The sequence below is a fragment of the Phacochoerus africanus genome, chromosome 8, assembly GCF_016906955.1.
Source record: "Phacochoerus africanus isolate WHEZ1 chromosome 8, ROS_Pafr_v1, whole genome shotgun sequence".
Taxonomy (NCBI): domain Eukaryota; kingdom Metazoa; phylum Chordata; class Mammalia; order Artiodactyla; family Suidae; genus Phacochoerus; species Phacochoerus africanus.
The window spans coordinates 14788793-14807058 of NC_062551.1; the positions used below are offsets into that span (position 1 = coordinate 14788793).

The window sequence follows — 18266 nt, forward strand, 5'->3', positions numbered from 1 at the left end:
TCATTTCTTTTTTCTTTTTTTCCTTTTTTTAGGGCCACACCCTTTGCATATGAAGTTCCCAGGCTAGGGATCCAATTGGAGCTGTAGCTGCTGGCCTATACCTCATCCACAGTAATGCCAGATCCAAGCTACATCTGAGGTCTACACCACAGATCACGGCAACACTGGATCCTTAACACACTGAGAGAGGCCAGGGATCAAACCTGCATCCTCAGAGATGCGAGTCAGATTCATTTCCACTGAGCCATGCTGGAAACTCCAGGTAGAGAGTACTTCTGATAGACTTTGAGAAAATGATCATTTACAACATTTGACCAGATCACCATTTTTGCTTTCATTTTCTTTCCCATATTTTTCCAGTAAGAAAGCTGATCTGAGGGCACTATCAGGGTATGAATATGCCTATTTGCTGCGAATTTATTAAGTTGACTTCTTTCAAGGCCTAAGCATCTAGACTCGTTCAAAGTGACCTGGCTACAGCAAGCCTACTTTGCCCCCTCTCTTCTTCTACCATTCCTTCTGTTGTTCACTGGACTGAGCTGTGTGTTTAGCAGCAAAACTCGCTGCAGCTACCACTGTTCTGAGAGGTTCTCCTGACCAGATGCCATGTTTTTTCCTACCAAATGAGCAGGATGGAGGATTGAAGAAAGAAACTGGATTCTGAGTCAAAGACTTGGGGTCCAGAGCTGGCTTGTCTTTACTAAAAGTATGTAGCCTTGAGCAAGTGACTTAACCTCTTCGTTTTCTCATCTGGAGAATGGGTGTACTAGTATCCAACAATATGCAAACTGAAGTTATGAACGTAGAATTCACTAAACCAGCACCTCAGATTCGGGTCATTAGGATGATCGCTCCCTGAGCAGAGGGAACTGACCCTGAACTTCAACTGCAGATCCGATGAGGGGTTATGACCACTAAACAAGCCAAAAGGCTGCTCATCTTAGGGTGATCCAATTTCTTATTCGTAGACAAACATTGTTTTGACACATCTTGCCTTAAAGATAGGAAAAAATAAACAAAAGGAAGCCTACTAATAGCACTTCAGAACCTGGGAATTGCCTCCAAAAGACTCAGAGGAAAATGTACACCTCTGAAAATTATGAACAGCAAAATCCAGGAAAACACTTCAGAAAGCCATCAAACGTCCTTAATTGAAACAGAAAGACTTAGAAGATAAACAAAGTGAAGCTAAAATGCACAAGAATGAGGTAGATTAAAAGAGAATTAATGGTATTTGAGGATTTTAAGAAAACCAAAAATGCTACAGAAAACTTAAAATCCGTGTTGGAGGTAACACACAACAGGACTCGTGGAGAAGTCATATCAGCGGTACACAAGGTCAGTGTGAGGCGTTCTCTAGAATGCAACAGAAAGAACACTTTTGACAGGAAAAACATGGAGGGCAGAAACCATCGGATACTACAGCGATAACTGGTACTTCTTATGGACAAAATCAGAGCAAATGAACTAGAGGGGATAAACGTAGAATAAAACTTTCCTGAGCCAAGAAAGATGTATACATGTAACATCACATTCTAGGCAAAAATCAGAATCATGCTAAGAAAGTTTCTCTACTACAAGGATTAAACAATTCTGATGGTAGAATTCATCCATGGCTACAGTCTGGTCCAAGACACTTTCATCTATCCTGGGCTTCCCCCCGCCCCTTTCTTTTTTAATACGGTGGAATAGTAGGACTGGGGCTCAACTTCTCTCCTAAAAACAACAAAATTCACAACCAAATGCTGAGCAATCTTCAACCAAATGGACTGGAAACTTTCAAAAATATATTCTACTCTAGAAGACAAAGACGAGGCCACATCAAAAGGTAGCAGGGGTGATTATGTGATATAAGCAACCCCATACCTCCCAGGTGGGAAGCCCCACAGACTGGAAAGTCACTGTATCACAGAGACTCACCTAACAGGAGTGAAAGTTCTGAGCCCCACATTAAAACCCAACATGTGGGGATCTGGCACTGGGAGAAGGAGCCCCTGGAGCATCTGGCATTGAAGGCCAGTGGGGCTTGTGCACAGGAGCTTCACGGGACTGGAGAAAACGGAGACCTCATTCTTAAAAGGCACACCGATTTTCACATGCACTGGGTCCCAGGGCAAAGCAAAGTCTCCATAGGAATCTGGGTCAGACCTGACTCAGTTCGTGGAGGTCCTCCTGGGAAAACAGGGGTGAATGTGGCTTGTTGTGGGGGAAGGACATTGGAAGCAAAGCTCTTGGGAATATTCATCAGCGTGCCTTTCTCTGGAGGTGGCCATTTTGGGAAAATCTGGCTCCACCCATAAGCACTGAGAAGCCCCTGGTCAAACAACAATCCAGGTGGGATCACAGCCCCACCCCTCAGTAAACTGGCAGCCCCAAGACCCCCCCCCCCCAGGCACACAGCTGCCTCTAATCTCACCCAGAGACAAAGCCACACCCACCAGAGGGATAGGAATCAGCTCCCCAGACCAAAGGGCAGGCACCAGTCCCTCCCATCAGGAAGCCTACAGCAAGCCTGCCCCATACCAACTTCAGCCACAAGGGGGGCAGACGCCAGAAGTAAGAGAAGCTACAACTCTATTATCTGTAAAAAGATCACCACACCAAAAACCTGTAAAAATGAAAAGGCAGAATTATAACTCAGATGAGGGAGAAAGAAAAAAACCCAGAAAAACAGCTAAGTCATCAGAAGATTCTCAGCCTCCAGGGAAAAGACTTTAGACCGTTGATGCTGAAGATGATGCAAGACATTGGAAATAAACTGGAGACAAAGATGGATAATTTATGGGAAACACTGAGCAAAGAGACACAACATATAAAACTTAAGCAGAGATGCAAAATACAGTAACTGAAATGAAAAATTCACTAGAAGCAGCTAATAGCAGAATACAGGAGGCAGAAGAACGAATAAACGAGGTGGAGGACAGATTAGTGGAAATACAGTTGGATGTGGAACAGAAAAGAGAAAAAACATTGGAAACAAATGAAGAGAGTCTCAGAGAACTCTGGGACAATGTTAAACCCACCAACATCTGTACTATAGGGGTGACAGAAGAAGAAGAGAGAGAGAAGGGGACAGAAAAAATATTTGAAGAGATAATAGCCGAAAACTTCCCTAACGTGGGAAAGGAACCACTCACTCAAATCTAGGAGCGCAACGAGTTACCATATAAAATAAACCCAAGGAGGAATGCCCCAAGACACGTATTAATCAAACTGACCAAAATTAAAGACAAAGAGAAAATATTGAAAGCAGCTAGGGAAAAGAAACAAATAACATACAAGGGGACCCCAATAAGGTTATGGCAGATTTTTCAGCAGAAACTCTGCAGGCCAGAAGGGAGTGGCATGATATGCTTAACGTGATGAAAAAACCTCCAACCAAGATGACTACCCAGCAGCTACAGCTTAGATTTCACACCTAGCATAGGAACCTCCATAGGCCACTGATGCAGCCCTAAAAAGACAAAATAAATAAGTAATTTTAAAAAAAAAGGACACAATATGCTATTTGCCCAAGACAAACTGACTCACAGACATTTAAAAACCTTAAAAAGGGGCAGGTTGGGGCCAGGAGAGATGGGCTGTGGATTTGGGACAGAAATGTAAAATTAGGTTGTGACGATGGTTGTACAATGCAATTTAATATTCCGAGTTAAAAAAAAATATTAAAAAAAAAGATGAAAATAGGCACCTTGGCAGATGAATCCATCAGAATAAACACACAGAAGTGAGACAGCAGCTTTATAAAGAAATAATGCTCTCTGTGTGGGGGGGATGGGGAGGGTCAGTAGTGGGAACTAAAATGTTTCAAATACCAAGAAAATAAGAGTTTGCTATTTAGGTACAAGCTTTCTGAGCAGAGGACTCAGTCGGGGCTACAATGAGATTGGTGCCAGGACATTTTCAGTTTTCAAAGTTCACTAAGTCTTCATTTCCTGACACCCTTATAAACATACTTACATACGTTTTAGGCTTTTTTTGGGGGGGGGGTGTCTTTCGTCCTTTTTAGGGAGGCTAGGGGTCTAATCGGAGCTGTAGCCACTGGCCTAGGCCAGAGCCACAACAACGCCAGATCCGAGCTGTGTCTGCGACCTACACCACAGCTCAGTTGCCGGATCCTTAACCCACTGAGCGAGGCCAGAGATCGAACCCGCAACTTCATGGTTCCTAGTCAGATTCGTTAACCACTGAGCCATGATGGGAACTCCCAGATATACTCTCAATCCATTCTTTACCTAAAGCACAAGCACTCCACCAAAATGTTTAACTTAAATGATCCAAAAAAAACTGGTTAGAGTGTTGTTCAGACTCAAAGAACCAACCAGTAGGCAGTCAGAAGTCCAGATTACAAACCACAGGAAAGTTCGCACACATGCCCTAGCTGCGCGTTCTGCCTCTGGGCGACTCTCCGCCCAGACGCCGGGAGGTCGATTTGCTGGCGGAAGAGGCGTGATCATCGTGCAAAGCGTCCAACCAGCTCCTAAGGGCAGAGCAGGGCCTTTTCCCGCCTCGGAGGAAGCCAGCCCCACCCTCCTGCCCGGCGATTGGTGAGTCGGAAAAGGGGCGGGGATTAGAGGACTCACCACCATCCTCTCCAATGGAAACGAGGCAGAGGCGGGCCCAGTGGAGGAAGAAGCATGGCGTGGCGACAGCTCAAAGTGAGTCTAGCTGGTGCTGATGTACGGCCGAGAGGGAGGACTACTGGGATGCGGACCGAGGGGAGGATGGAGGGCTAGCCTGGGCCAGGTGTGGACCAGAGGCGCTCCAAGAGCATAGACCTCTTTGGCACATTGTCTGACTTTGAGGGCAGCTGCAAATGATCGTGCGTGTGCATTTACACGTGTGCTTGGTCACTGTGTGTAAACGGCAAATGTAAGCCGATCTGTGTCAGCGCACTCGGGCCTTTGTTAAGCCTGGCATAGGGACGCTAGTGAACACAGGACCGCCTAGCCCCGTGTGTTGGATCCAACCTGGAACTAACTTTAGTAAGACACTGCCCCAACCCCTTTAGATAAAATTTTAGGGCAGGGTCTGTGTAGCGGCGCTCAGCTATTTGTTGATCGATCTGAGGGGCGTTCCTACAATCTGGAGGAGTCTAGAAGCAAGAAAGTAACTGCTAGAGCTATGTTGAGGGCTAGGAATGCGCCTTAAAGGCACATCGGATTAGGTCTTTATAACTCCCTTGTTTAGGGAACAAAACATCTTTATGCTGGCCAAAAATCCCTGCCTGTCTCCCCAGCTTCTTTTTAAGCCATACTTTTCCTCACTCCTTGGTTCCAAATAAACCTCTCCCCATCCCTCATTACTTGGATGCAGCTCATTTTCCTGTGCAGCCAGAGAGAAAACCTGTACACACAGCCATCCCCCCATGTCCCGAAGTAACTTCTATTTATCCTATGAACATCGGCTTTAAGGCACTTCCTCAAGGAAGCCTTTCTCTTACCTCTCAGATCGGGTAGGTTCTGCCATCACCCTTTACTCTTTTTCATAGCACTGTCACAGTTATGTCTGCATGATCATCAATTTGTCTCCTCCTGAGGTTGTACTTTCTCATTAAGACAGGGACTGATAGGAGTTCCCGTCATGGCTCAGTGATTAGTGAATCCAAAGGAACCCTGAGGTTTCGGGTTCGATCCCTGGCCTTGCTCAGAGAGTTAAGGATCCTGCGTTGCTGTGAGCTGTTGTGTAAGTTGCAGACGCGGCTCGGATCCAGCATTGCTGTGGCTCTGGCATAGGCTGGCGGCTACAGCTCTGATTCGACCCCTAGCCCAGGAAACTCCATATGCCGAGGGAGCGGCCTAAGAAATGGCAAAAAAGACAAAAAAAAAAAAGACAAAAAAAGACAGGGATAGGTTTAGCCTATCTTTGTTCAGTCACTATGCACTGAATGATTGCATTAATGGATTAGTGACTCAGCATCTGGCAGTGATACAGAAAAGCATTATGAGCAACATCTGAGCTTGATCCTAGAAGACCCGATGCTCCTTTAAAAAAATTTTTTTTGCAACTTTATTATCTTGAAATGGAATTTACATATGTCATCTTTCTATATATAATTTACAAAATTTATTTCAAAATTTAAAAAGCATCATAATGTCCTAACTTGGATATAAAACAGAAATGAATTTATAATAAAATATGTATTTTGACCCATCAATGTTACGGCATGAGTCACCTAGGTAGTGAGTCTGGTGTTTAAACCTCTACTTAGAAATTCTAGTGTGACAGGTACATTTTATTGTCAAACTCAAGCAAAGCACTGAACCATTCCAGATGGGATTTTCTGAAATGGTGAGTGATTCTTGGTAACATTCTGTGCAAAACAGTACAGTCATTCATCAATCTACAAGGTAACTGCATTCCTAGAAAGTCAATGCACATGAAAACCAGACAGGAGTAGGCATTCCCATTGTGGCTCAGCAGTAACAAACCTGACTAGTAACCATGAGAATGCGGGTTTGATCCCCGGCCTCCATCAGTGGGTTAAATATCTGGCGTTGCTGTGCACTGTGGTATAGGTTGTAGACGCAGCTTGGATCCTGCGTGGCTGTGGCTGTGGTGTAGGCCAGCAGCTGCAGCTCTTATTCGGCCCCTAGCCTGGAAACTTCCATATGCCACAGGTGTGGCCCTAAAACTCAACAACAACAGAACAAAAACAACAAAACCACACACAGGAGATTGTGTTGATAAATACAATAAATAGAGTTGGTGGCTCTAGGCTCAGGTATTATGAACAGCTATTTTTACCTAGTGAATGTCAGTAGGATGTTCAAATGTCATACGGGTTGGAGACAATTCTGACTTTACCGGTTGCTGCTCACTAAAAGGATTAGCATTCTCCTCCAGATGCCTACCGCATGTCCCTAGAGGGCAGTACTGCCCCTCTTGAAACCTCTAGCCTGCAGGCCCTCGGCCAGAGGAATGTGTGTCAGCACAAGTGGAGATACAACCTCCGACCGTGAGGCAAAAACGGAGGAGACCAGGGTTAGCACAAGGCAAGGGACACGGCTTCCCTCGAAAGGCTGTCATGTCCTCTCTGTGCAAAGGGCTCCGAGAGGGCGCTGCAGCCTCACCCTGAGGGGGACCCACTGGCTCTTTTTTCCAGAAGCGGGCCCAGGATGCCATGGTGATCCTGGGGGGCGGAGGACTTCTCTTCGCCTCCTACCTGACAGCCACGGGGGATGAGCGTTTCTACAGGGAACACCTGATGCCGGCTCTGCAGGGGCTGCTGGACCCGGAGACAGCTCACAGGCTGGCCATTTGCTTCACATCCCTGGGGCTCCTTCCTCGGGCCACGTTTCAAGACTCTGACATGCTGGTAGGTGCTCCTGTAACACCTTGGGCAATAGATACAAGGGTCAAGGTCAGAGTCCCCTAATGTATTCAGCTGGGGCTGATCCTCTTGAAAACTAGAGCCCCAGGTTAGCCCCTCCAAAAGAGTCATCCCCATCTACAGATCAGGAACACTGAGGCACAGGGTAGTTAAGCGACTTACCCAACGGCACACAGCTGGGAAGTAATGGAGCCAGGATTCAAACCCATGGAGTCTGGCTCGGCATCTGTCCCCTTGGCCACCATTTGCCTGGCCGAGGTCTCAGTAGCTTGGGGCTCACCTCTGCTGAAAAGGGAAGCGTGTCAACATTTAACATGACGTCAGCACGTCTAGCCAAGCCCTTCGAGGAGAGCATGCAGCTCCTGTCCCAGCCTCATTCCGTGCTTCATTCAACACACTGGCCACAGCATGGGTCCCCTACTTTTCTGTGTGCTGGGGTCTCTGCAGCTAACAACGTGGAAGCCTCCACGTCCTCATCTCTTGACAGTTTTGAGAGGCTTCTTACCAAATTGGGGGTGGGGGGGGATTACAAGGATTATGAGCATGAAGACAACATCAACAAGCAGCACTCACCTCCTTGGGGAAGGGTTACTTTATCCAAGAGGCCTTTTCTCCATTTTCCCTTTTCATTTTAGAATCTCTTTCACTTCCCGTCTTAGAGTTTTCAGCAGTTGTGTCACCTTTTTTTTCAAGAGGTGAAAATCCTCATCGTATTCCTTTCAGTTCAAGAAAACGGGTACTAAGGTAGCTCTTTCCTCAAAGCCAAGTGGCATAAAGAGACCTTTGGCAAAGTAGGGGGGTCCCTCTACACAGAGGCTCTGGCCTCGTGCCAGCCCCATCTAACCTCCATTGCTGGGCATCAGGACTGAAGGCCCCCTGGGGGACCTGTTGTGCAGCCACCCTCCCTGCCACCCAGCCCCTGGGGCACGCTCTCAGCTTGGTTTCCCCACTTTTGGGGGGCAGCCTTTCTTCCTCCTGCTTCCAAGAGCAGAGGGTGCCCACCCTGGACCCTTGCTAGTTCCGGCACAGGCCTTCCTGCCACATCAGCTGACAGTGCCGATTCCATCGTCAACCACTGACTTTATGATACCCCGATTCCTCTCCCACCTTTTCACGTTTGGGTCTTGCTACTTGATTTGTTGACTCCATCAGGGTGGGAATCCTGAACCATTCAGGACTCCGGCTGGACCTGACAGTAAATAGGCCCCGGTCACTTTCATTCTGGCCTAACAACCTGGAATCCGCCCCCCCCCCCAATCTACCAGGGATGAACCTGCCTCCAGCCCCCTCTGGTTCTGGGGCCCAGCAGCAGGTTCTGCCTGGCCCAGTGCTCTCCTCCCTCTCATACCCTCAGGAGTCAAGGGGACACTGCTGGGGCTTCCTATCGGCTGCCTGAGGAGGGGCGGAGTGGGGGTTGCCTTACTAAAATGATTAAAGGGTTTTGCTGCCTCACTGGTTCACAGTAGTACGATTTGGGGGATGAAACCAACCAGCCACTCTCATCCACCAAGGAAAATGGCTAAGAAGGTGCAATTCTTAACTGTAATTGGAAAAGATAGCACCCTTCTCCTGCTCAATAGTGGAAATGCTGTTTTTCTCCTCAGTGATGATAAAGCCTTTGATGCCTCAAACTGGCTGGCATCAGAATCACCTGGAGAGCACTGTTAAAAATAGAAGCCATCAGACTTCCATCCTGCCCCAGAGATTGATTCCTTGGTCCAGGAATGGGCCCTGGGATCGGATGTTTAATAAGCAGGATGCAGGTGTGCTGGTGAACATGTTTTGAGAGATACCAGCATAGCCCTGTGTGCTGGTAACTTTGTCTTCTGCTCCTTAGGAAGTGAGAGTCCTGGGACATAAATTCCGAAATCCAGTAGGAATCGCTGCAGGATTTGATAAGCACGGGGAAGCTGTGGATGGCCTTTACAAGATGGGCTTCGGTTTTGTTGAGATAGGCAGTGTTACCCCCAAACCTCAGGAAGGAAACCCCAGACCCAGGGTCTTCCGTCTCCCCGAGGACCAAGCCGTCATTAACAGGTAGGTGAGCCAACAAAGGTAAGGCGGCCTTCTTCCCAGCCGGGCGCTCCGGGCTTTTTATGTCACGCAAGATGGGCATTTTTCTGTTACTTAGAGTGTTTGGGAGCCTTGCTTAGCTTCCACTCTGTGTAAGCACGAAAGCAGGTTTTATGATTTCAGTTTAACACAGACACCCGATGAGGCTCAGAGAGCTGCACAACTTAGCTAGTGTCAGAAGCAGCAGGAGAACATGGGTATGGATTTTGGCCTCTGTTACTTTAGAGTTGGTGCTTTTCCTACACTGTTACTGCAGTGCCTCTGCCCAGCTCCGCCATGTATATAATTGCAAATATTCTAATAATCATACTAAAAGTGAAGTCAGACAGTGGGACACAAACGTCATATGCTATCACCTATGTGGAATCTAAAAAAAGGGTACAGTACACTTATTTGCAGAACAGCAAACTCAGACTTTGAAAAACTTACGGTTACCAAAGGAGACAGGTTGGGGGTGGGGGGAGAGATGGGCTCAGGGATGGAGATGGAAATGCTGTGAAATTGGGTTGAGATGATAGTTATACAACTATAATACAATTCACTGGGTTTAAAAAATTCTAATAGCCACAAGAAAATAGTAAAAAGAAATAGGTGAATATATATATATTTGATTTTTTAGGGCCAGACCTGCAGCATTTGGAAGTTCCCAGGTTAGAGGTTGCATCAGAGCTGTACCTACTAGACCTCGAGGTTGAATCGCCGGCCTGCACCACAGCCACAGCAACGCAGGATCCGAGCCCCGTCTGCAGCCTACACCATAGCTCACGGCAACGCGGGATCCTTAACCCACTGAGCAAGGCCAGGGATTGAACCCGTGTCTTTACGGATCCTAGTTGGGTTTGTTAACCACTGATCCACAAAGGGAACTCACAATAATGTATTCTATTTATTATTTGCAGTAGTTATACTGAATACTTTATTCTAAATATTGTAATTTTGGCATATGAGCAGTACAAACATGATGAGCTATTTACCTTCTTTTACTTGTCCCAAATCTTGAAATGCGCTGTTTTCCTTATAGCTCTCAGGTTGGACTGGCCGGCTTCACATGCTCCACGGCCACATGTGACTAGTAGCTCTGCTCAGACCTCAGAGCGTGGTTCTAGCCTTTAGTACCTGGAAAATTTAATCGGTACAGACAGCTGCTTTTAGGAGGAGACATCCTTCAAAAGTGTGTAAAGCCCTTCTCTTCATAATCCCTGGCAGTTTTCATGGCAGCCAACTCAGCAAGTGAAGAAGTTCCGCTGTTTTGGTAACAGAATTTTGAGAGCCTCCTGGAGGGGATTTTGATGGGCACCTTTGAAACCATCAGTGACCTCCTGGGAGGCTGGCGTAAGGGAAGTTAAATTGGCCTGCATATCCTGTTTTATGCTGCTTGTTTCAAGGACAAGGGACACATCGCCATTATCTGCCACTAGACAGAGAGGCAGGAGTCCCTTGTTCTCAACTGTAACCCAGTAGGGGAACTGAAGCACACACACACCTCCTGAGCCAAGAGAAAGAGGTATGATGTGCTTCAGGAATGCCAGCGGGTGAGCAGTCATTTGTGGCTGAGAGATCTATGCAAGGAGGGGGAGCCTTTGACCTGGGCCAGGAAGAGGCCATTTAACAGGCAGAAAGGATGGGGAAAGGGAGCAGCAGGATGGGTTCCAGGAGGCACGTTCTTGGGGCACAGGCAGGTGGGAAGATGGGTTATCAGCAAGGGGTGGGGGCAGGTGGGCAGCGGGGAGTAAGGAGGAGTGGGCTGGACCCCGACAGGGCTGATTACAGGGCTAGTTGGCCCATTTTCATCTTTCCTTTTGCATTTGATGGTGTTCTGGCATGTTCTCTAGGAGTTCCAAGGATGTTTAGAAGGCTAAAAATTGATTTTTTCTTTTCAGCTTTTAAAGTCTTAAGTAGGAGCTCCCGTCATGGCACAGTGGTTAACAAACCCGACTAGGATCGATGTGGATGTGGGTTTTATCTCCGGCCTTGCTCAGTGGGTTAAGGATCCAGCATTGCCATTAGCCGTGGTATAGGTTGCGGATGCGGCTTGGATCCTGCATTGCTGTGTCTGTGGTATAGGCCGGCAGCTGTAACTGTTTCGACCTCCTAGCCTGGGAGCCTCCATATGCCGTAGGTGCAGCCCTAAAAAGACAAAAGACAAAAACAAAACCAAAACCCCCAAACAAACCTAAGTAGATGTTGAAAACAGCCACGTAGCTGTCTCTCCAGAGTCCTTGCTTTCCACCTGAGGGCTCTAACCTTGTCCCCTCTCCATCTTCTTCTGTGCTACAGATACGGATTCAACAGTCACGGGCTCTCAGTGGTGGAACACAGATTACGGGCCAGGCAGCAGACGCAGGCCAGGCTCACAAAAGGTACGGCGGCACTGCATTAGAGGGCCTTTCCTCCACTGGAAAGGAAGGAAACATGCAGGAGAATGTCCAGAACATTCCTGGTAAAAATCAACATGGTTGAGCAATAGGAAAAACACTGCAGGTCAGGGCTCTTCTCCCAGAGAGATTTTCTTGGCTTGACAACAGCTTCCAAGCTTTTAAGTGAATTTCACAATTGAGCAAAGATGCACTTGGTTCCTACCTCGTTACATAACCTGTGTGAGGTCCTAACTGAGGCAGCCTGGAAGCAGGCAGCGCCTGTGAGCACGTAGGCGGTGGAGATGGAGCAGCGCCTGCGCGCCATCTTCCTGCATCCTGTTCTGTTGTCCTTTTTCTGTTATATAAATGACACAGGTTAATCCTAGATGCATTAGTGAATACAGCGAAGCATAAAGAACAACACTTAAATTACTCACATGCTTCCTCACTCAGGAATAAGCACTCCTGGCCTTGAGCAAATATCCTTCACGTGTTCAGAAACACCAGGCATTTTTGAAGGCTGCCTCCTGAAGTGCTGATGCGCTTTTCCTGGGGCCTGCCCTCCCTCCCCTCCCTCTCATTGTCTCTCAGCCACCTTCCTTGTGGCCCCTCTGGACCTCCTCTGTGGAGTTTAGCCTCCTTAGACATCTTGGTGGTGGGAGGAGAAAAACCTTTGCATACATATGGGAGTCATTTCGGGAAGCAAGGTTAAAAGGCCCGAGGCAGGGAGTTCACTGATGGCCTAGCGGGTTGAGGCTCCTGCGTTCTCACCGCTGTGGCTCTGGTTGCTGCTCTGCGGCGTAGGTTCAATCCCTGGCCCAGGAATTCCCACATACTGCCTGTGTGGCAAAAAAGAAAAAAAAAAAAGGGGGGCCAAGGCAGTTAGCAACCTCCGATCTGGGGAGTAGGAAGTGACCTTGTTTGGACTCCCCAGCTCTGGTAGCGCCAGACCCCGCTGTCCTGCACACCTTCCCATCGGGGGACGCAGGTGGTTTGTGGTCCTCTCCTACCTTGTCTCCCTTCATTGTCCACAGGGACCATTGTACCACTTGGCTTTGCCTCTCCCCTCCCCCTACTCTGATGCTTGCATTTGTTTTGGTGAAAAGCAGCCCATCGCAGAACTCTGCGCATCCTGTTTACCAACTGGTAGAAGCCTTGAAGGCAGCTAATGCTAGCACCGTACCAAGTAGTGTGAGTTGTTACAAGCAGTGGTGCCCTTGGGGATGGAGTCATTCATCAGTTTTGTCTCAAAATCTTCTCATTTTGGGCAGATGACTACTAGTGCAAGACCCATCAGCTACATCCAAGTGCTACTTCTTTTAAGCCTTTTTACCTGTGTGGTCAAGAGTTAGCACTTCCAAGGCATCTTCACTTGGAGAAGCTTGGAGAGCTTGTTATAGAACTTGTCTCACAGGCTTCCACACCCCTCCCCACCGCCACCCATGGACCTAGCTGCATCAATCTCATTGACTTTCGGGCTGATGTTAAAACAGGTGATTATACTGAGGGTATGAGAAGGCAGTGAGCAGGACTGGATGTTGTTTTTGATCCTTCCTGACCTGACACTTTTACTGGGCGTCCCAGGTCTTTTTCCAGCCAACAAGTGGAAAAAAAAAAAAAAAAAAAATCAGCCGGTACCATGGATACATTTTAGCCTTAGGAGAAATACATAGAAGCCCTTGCTTTCCCACAGAGCAGGTTTCTGAAATGCCTTTTTCTCAAAGTTGAAAATTCAAGTCAGGTGATTAATTCCCTGGATTTTAAAGTAAGGTGGCCAGCGAGTTAAGAACCCAACTAGGAGCCACGAGGATGCAGGTTTGACCCCAGCCTCACTCAGTGCATTAAGCTTCTGGTGTTGCCGCCGGCATTGGTTGCAGATGCCGCTAGGATCTGGCATTGCTGTGGCTCTGGCCTAGGCTGGCAATTGCAGCTTGGATTCTACCCCTAGCTCGAGAACTTCTATATATCGCAGGTGTGGCAGTTATAAAAAAAAAAAAAAAGTCAAGGGAAGTGACCCCATTAGTGTGCAAATTGAGACAACACTTTTGGGAGTGGAAGGGGTACAGGCAGGACTAGTCGTGCCGAGGCTTCAGGGGTCATCAGGGCTGTCCTGGGAGCAATGGGCTTGTGCTCACCCTGCTAACAAGGGAGAGACCCTTCTCAGAGAGCAGAAATCAGACCCTTATGCCTCTTCATCTTAGTCATGAGAATTCAAAGTATCTTCCAGGATTTTCTGCATCCTCTTTGATTTTGCTTTTTCTTCCCAACTGTACACCCAGTCACTCGACCCAAGTCCAACAAGCAGCCCCTGAAGGTAAACACTTGCCCCTCTGGCATGCTATCCATTTCTCCTTTTTGGTTGCATTGCATTTATTGGCTTACTTTCTCCATCACTAGTGTTTGCATTCCTCATTTCTCCATTTCTCACTAAATTAAAAAAAAAAAAAAAAGGGACAAAGCAGTAAACATCCTAGTAGATACCCCAGCGTGGTCACGAAGGTGGAGGGTGGGTTCTTGGTCAGCAGGCAACAGCACCTCACACAGTTCGTGCTTATCAGCTGGGGCAGGGAAGTTCCCACGTGGAGCTGGAAGGGCCTCTAAGGCTGTTTAGTCAAGGATGGCTTCAGAATCTTGCACAGGAAATGGTGTGTGGGGATAAAATCCTGACCCGTGATGTTTACAGATGGGCTGCCACTGGGAATAAACCTGGGGAAGAATAAGACCTCGGTGGACGCTGCCTTGGACTACGCAGAGGGGGTTCGAGTCCTGGGCCCCTTGGCTGACTACTTGGTCGTGAATGTGTCTAGTCCCAACACAGCTGGGCTGCGGAGCCTTCAGGGGAAGGCTGAGTTGCGCTGCCTGCTGACCAAGGTGGGCAATTACATCTACAGGCCCCACTCCACCAGCCTGTCCTACCTGTTTATTCTCCACTGCGAAGCTTCAACACCAGTTATCCACTATCAAGGAGTTGTCCTTAACACTGGGCCCAGTTAGGATCCCTCACTCGCCTCTCACCCCCTGTATGACACTGATTGTGCTCAGTAGTGATCAGTTGCTCAATTTTCCCTGCTGTTAATCCATCCTGTGAGAGCAGGGACCACACACCCCTCATTTACCACTCTGTCACTAGCCTCTAACGCACTGAATGAATGAACATTCAGAGGGTACTTGTGACAGTATCTGTTCTTTTAGGAACCAAAGTCTAAAAGCTAATATATTAGCCAGTGATATCAAGGACTTGGTGCAGGGGAAAGGAATCAAAATCCTTCTTGATGGGGTCTTTAGCGTAACTGACAGCTGTTTCCTGAAAAGGAGAAACTGCTTTAGTTTGACAGCTGGTATGGAAACTGATCTGCAGCTGCAGTCTCTGGGGTCCCCCTCTCTGGCTCCATGTTGCTACAGGTGCTACAGGAGAGGGACGCCTTGAAGGTAGCCCACAAGCCGGCCGTGCTGGTAAAGATCGCTCCTGACCTCACGGCACAAGACAAGGAAGATATCGCCAGTGTGGTGAGAGAGGTGCGCGTCAGGGCCTGGGGGACACCCTCATTGCCTGCAGAGGTCAGCTGGCTTAGGCCAGACCGCAGTCTTTGTGGCTTCCTTTCTGTTATATTGAGGGCTGGTTGGGTCTGTCATGATGTCACTCACTGCATAACAGGCATACCTTGGAGATATTGCTGGTTCGGTTCTAGACCACTGCAGTCAAGCGAGTCACATGAACTTTTTGGTTTCCAGTGCATATAAAAGTTTATACTATACTGTAGTAAGTGTGCAACAGCATTGTGCTAAAAAGTACCTATCTTGGAGTTCCCGTCGTGGCGCAGTGGTTAACGAATCCGACTATGAACCATAGGTTGCGGGTTCAATCCCTGCCCTTGCTCAGTGGGTTAACGATCCGGCGTTGCCGTGAGCTGTGGTGTAGGTTGCAGACGCGGCTCGGATCCCGCGTTGCTGTGGCTCTGGCGTAGGCTGGTGGCTACGGCTCCAATTGGACCCCTAGCCTGGGAATCTCCATATGCCGCGGGAGCGGCCCAAGAAATAGACAAAAAAAAAGAAAAAAACTTCTAAAAAAAAAAAAAACCTATTTTAATTAGAAATACTGTATTGCTTAAAAAAAACTAACCTGACCACAAAGAATTGCCACTAACCTTCCAATTGTAAAAAACTATCTGTAAAGCGTGATACAGTGAAGTGCAATAGCTCGAGGTATGTCTATAGTGAAAAGTACATGTTTGAATGGGTCCTGTTTTCCTCCCGCCTCCCTCCTCTTCATCCCGCAAGGGCTTTAAGGTCCTGCTTGCATCCTTTCATCTTGGTCAGACTGCCGTGTTCTGTCTCCAGTCTAAAACTAGGTTTCTGTCTTAGGGGAGAGTCCTGGAGACAAACAGTCCAGCAGACTTGGGTTCAAATCATAGTTCCACCACTTACTCCCTGGGGGCTGTAGGATTAAATTCTGACCTGGGGCAACTACACAGGTGGTTTCTCCTGTCGTGTTGAGGCTCATCCGGACACTTGCCCTAGAAGCATAGTGAGGCAAACTCTAGCTCTTGCATCTGGGGGCTTAGGTGTGGGTACCCAGCCCGACTGCTGGCTCAGACCCCCAGGGAAGCTTCTCTAAGCCTGGGGTGCCCTAACCAGGGGACTCTTTCTCTGGCACTGCAGCTGGGCGTCGATGGACTGATTGTCACGAACACCACAGTGAGCCGCCCTGCCAGCCTGCGGGGTGCCTTGCGCTCTGAAACTGGAGGGCTGAGCGGGAGGCCCCTCCGGGACTTATCAACGCAAACCATCCGGGAGATGTATGCACTCACCCAAGGCAAGAATTCCGCCTCCTCATCTGCGGATCCACATGGCTCGGGCTCTGGGGCCGTGAACCGCCGCGCTCAGAAGGGGGCCGGGGCTGGAGCCAAACAGCTCCAAGTTCTCCATGCGGCCGGTGCTTCTCTGCAGGCAGCGTTCCCATCATCGGAGTCGGCGGCATCAGCAGCGGGCAGGACGCGCTGGAGAAGATCCGGGCCGGAGCCTCCCTGGTGCAGCTGTACACGGCGCTCACCTTCCGCGGGCCGCCCGTGGTGGGCGGCGTCAAGCGCGAGCTGGAGGCCCTTTTGAAGTGAGCGGGGTCACGTGCGGCTCGGACCGGGAGACGTTAATGTGGTATCAACTCACATCAGCTTGATTTGAGTGACCCAACTCAAGGAGATGCCATTCACCTGTCTCTATTTAGTCTTTATTTAGAAAGCATTTCAAGGGCGCACCCCAAATGCCGGGGGAAATTGCTCGGTTGCTTCTTTGGCAGAGGACAGCTGGCGCCAAGGAACTCAAGATTACCTTCCAAGGCAACGGTGTTTATAGGCCAGAGGCGTTCTGGCGGCATTCCCACAGATTCGGTATCGTTGGCTTGATGTCAGGGAGCTGTCGGTACTTAACACTGATTCCCCTCCTGGTCTGAAGAGCTGGGTGGATTCCTGGCAGGAGGCAGGGCGTTAGGGAGAGTGAGGCAGGTGCAGCTGGGGACCAGACAGAGCCCGGCTGAACGTGGGCTTCCGGTAAGAATGGGCCCTTCTTTCGCCATTTGCTGAAATTGCTTTATTTTCTTTTTTTAGGGAGCAAGGTTTTACCAGAGTCACAGACGCCATTGGAGCAGATCATCGGAGGTGAGGACAGGTCCGTGGGAAGCCTGATGTGGATGGAACCTTCCTGCTAAATCAGGCGAGCCTTCCTGGCTGATGGAGAGAGGAGAGTCACAGCCCGCAAACCACAAGGGCCCCTCCTCCACCTGGATTGTAAAAGCCAAGCCCGAGAATCACCAGAAGCAATACGAGGCTTTAATTTCTTGTCAGACCATGAACTGCATCCATGATCTTTTTCTAGATTCAAATTCTACGATCCTTTAATATTACAAGGACATTAGACATTTGGGGGGAAATCATGATAAAATAAAGTCATTTAAAAACTGGACTTGGAGTTCTCTTGTGGTGCAGCAGTGTGGGTCACTGCTGTGGCAAGGGTTCAGTCCTGGCCTGGGAACTTCCACATGCCGCCAGTGTGGCCAAAATACAAAAACAAAAAAACTGGATTTGAATCCCAGCCCTCTCTCAAGGCCACAGGCTTCACCCAAACTCTACAGGTCTTTCTAGGCCTCTGCTCCCTGGGGTCTGCAGTGGGCTGCCCAGGAGCTTGACTCTCTTTCATTCTATCTGTATTATTATTATTATTATTTGTATTTTGCCTTTTCTAGGGCTGCTTCCCACGGCATACGGAGGTTCCCAGGCTAGGGGTCCAATTGGATCTGTAGCCACCGGCCTATGCCAGAGTCACAGCAATGCAGGATCTGAGCCACATCTGCAACCTACACCACAGCTCATGGCAACGCCAGATCCTTAACCCACTGAACAAGGCCAGGGATCGAACCTGCAACCTCATGGTTCCTAGTCAGATTCATTAACCACTGCACCACGACAGGAACTCCTCATTCTATCTTTATTTTTAAGTTTTTAACCGTATTT

The 18266-nt window shown here is 48.5% G+C and overlaps 1 protein-coding gene and 1 long non-coding RNA gene across 2 annotated transcripts; one reads left to right on the plus strand and one right to left on the minus strand.

Moving 5' to 3' along the window:
- Nucleotides 1–4610: 4610 nt before the first annotated feature.
- Nucleotides 4611–17718, plus strand: DHODH (dihydroorotate dehydrogenase (quinone)). The gene is made up of 9 exons (XM_047791977.1): nt 4611–4658; nt 7106–7318; nt 9171–9370; nt 11684–11766; nt 14447–14634; nt 15166–15279; nt 16423–16576; nt 16711–16870; nt 17364–17718. Exons 1-9 carry the CDS (start codon nt 4638–4640, stop codon nt 17416–17418), a joined length of 1188 nt encoding a protein of 395 aa, XP_047647933.1. The 5' UTR covers nt 4611–4637; the 3' UTR covers nt 17419–17718.
- Nucleotides 7271–12160, minus strand: LOC125133629 (uncharacterized). The gene is made up of 4 exons (XR_007136483.1): nt 11580–12160; nt 10381–10522; nt 7496–7618; nt 7271–7337 (listed from the first exon to the last, which is right to left on the minus strand). It is a non-coding gene; the product is annotated as an uncharacterized LOC125133629 (long non-coding RNA).
- Nucleotides 17719–18266: the final 548 nt, after the last annotated feature.

Coding starts and splice junctions, on each gene's coding strand:
- DHODH (XM_047791977.1), top strand. CDS start 4,638: ATGGCGTGGCGACAGCTCAAA. Junction 4,659..7,105: donor TGGCGTGGCGACAGCTCAAA/GTGAGTCTAGCT, acceptor TCTTTTTTCCAG/AAGCGGGCCCAGGATGCCAT. Junction 7,319..9,170: donor TTCAAGACTCTGACATGCTG/GTAGGTGCTCCT, acceptor TCTGCTCCTTAG/GAAGTGAGAGTCCTGGGACA.